General features: G+C 37.6%; 1 protein-coding gene across 1 annotated transcript in view; it reads right to left on the bottom strand.

Annotated features, from left to right (window-relative positions):
- The window catches only part of akr1b1.2 (aldo-keto reductase family 1, member B1 (aldose reductase), tandem duplicate 2), an 8,382-nt gene extending 7,385 nt beyond the window's left edge, over positions 1–997 (bottom strand). The window contains exon 1 of the mRNA XM_014016954.1: positions 855–997. Within this exon, the coding sequence (XP_013872408.1) occupies positions 855–920 (66 nt within the window). The 5' untranslated portion in view covers positions 921–997. The remainder of the gene's footprint in view (positions 1–854) is intronic.
- Between the last annotated feature and the right edge of the window lie 260 nt (positions 998–1,257).

Raw genomic sequence — 1,257 nt, 5'->3', positions numbered from 1 at the left:
CTGCACTTTGTTCATCGTTTTTATTTTATGCTCCTGTACAGCACTTTGGTTTTTATTGTGTTTTATAAATAAACGATGATGATGATGAAAAGCAGCTTTTGTGTTATTTATTATTATTTTTTTGCCATTTCTCTGTTTATTGCACAGTCTGAACTTGGGGTGAATTTACAGCATTAATCCATTCTCAGGAATATTATCACCTGTCCTAAATATTTTCCACTTATGTTTTCTTTTGGTGCATGAATGGACATCAAATTATTTAGAAATGACCTTTAACTCTTCCCTGACTAACATTAATAATCTTTAGTGTCATTGCTGGTGTTCTGCCTCAGCATTGTGTTAACTAACACACGCTTGTATGCTCTATAAATGTGACGTAATAACATTAAAACTTGGTAAAGTCTGAATTCCTTTTCTTGTTTTTATAAATGGTACAGTTTAGACTTTAACACTCGTTACTGTAACWTTTGACACATCATTTCCCTAGCATTTAGAAACTGTGGTGAGGTACAGAAAACCTGCTGGGTGTCATTTTTTGTTCCTGTAAAACCAGCAGCAGATCTATCAGACACCAGGTTGCGTAACTGGTTTTCTCTTCCTCTGAAAGAAACCAAATCAAAAACTCTGACAAAATTAATAACGTGGAGCAGAAAAAGCTAATTTTCGACGCAATAACAAAGCTATTCCTTCAGGTGAAACGTACTTTTTCTGAAGAACTTATATAAAAAAAAAAAAGGCAAACTTATGTAAGCTGTGCATTTTTATGCGAACCACTCAGCTAGCTAACCTGACAGGCGAACTGCTGAACTTTAGCAAAAAACGAGACAAGCTAGTGAAGTCAAAAATAAACGCACCTTCCATGTCCCCAGTCCCAAAATGGGCATTTCAGCACCGGTGTTGAGTTTCACYGTGGTAGCCATCGCTGCAGAAGCAGAACCAGGGAACAGACGAGACGGAAACGTGGGACGATGTGACCGGTTAGCGGCACCGAATGAAGGAAGCAGCGATCCGAGCGCCGCTCGAGAATAAAAAGCATCGATCGATTAGTGATGCCTTTTATAATCATAGACCGAGACCGCAGCTCCAGTTTACACACACTGCTGTCAGTCTAGTTAATGACAGGCTGTTTATTATTTAATTAATATATGCTAATCCTCTCTGAATAAAAGTAACACACAACAAAGAAGTTTTTTTTTGTTTTATACAAAAACGATAACAGGTTTTGCGCATGCGCTGTAGACCGGAATAATAAAATTC

The sequence above is a fragment of the Austrofundulus limnaeus genome, unplaced genomic scaffold (genome assembly GCF_001266775.1).
Source record: "Austrofundulus limnaeus strain Quisiro unplaced genomic scaffold, Austrofundulus_limnaeus-1.0 Scaffold158, whole genome shotgun sequence".
Lineage (NCBI taxonomy): Eukaryota > Metazoa > Chordata > Actinopteri > Cyprinodontiformes > Rivulidae > Austrofundulus > Austrofundulus limnaeus.
The sequence above is the reverse complement of the archived record's forward strand: the minus strand, read 5'-3'. Positions and strand labels throughout refer to the sequence as shown.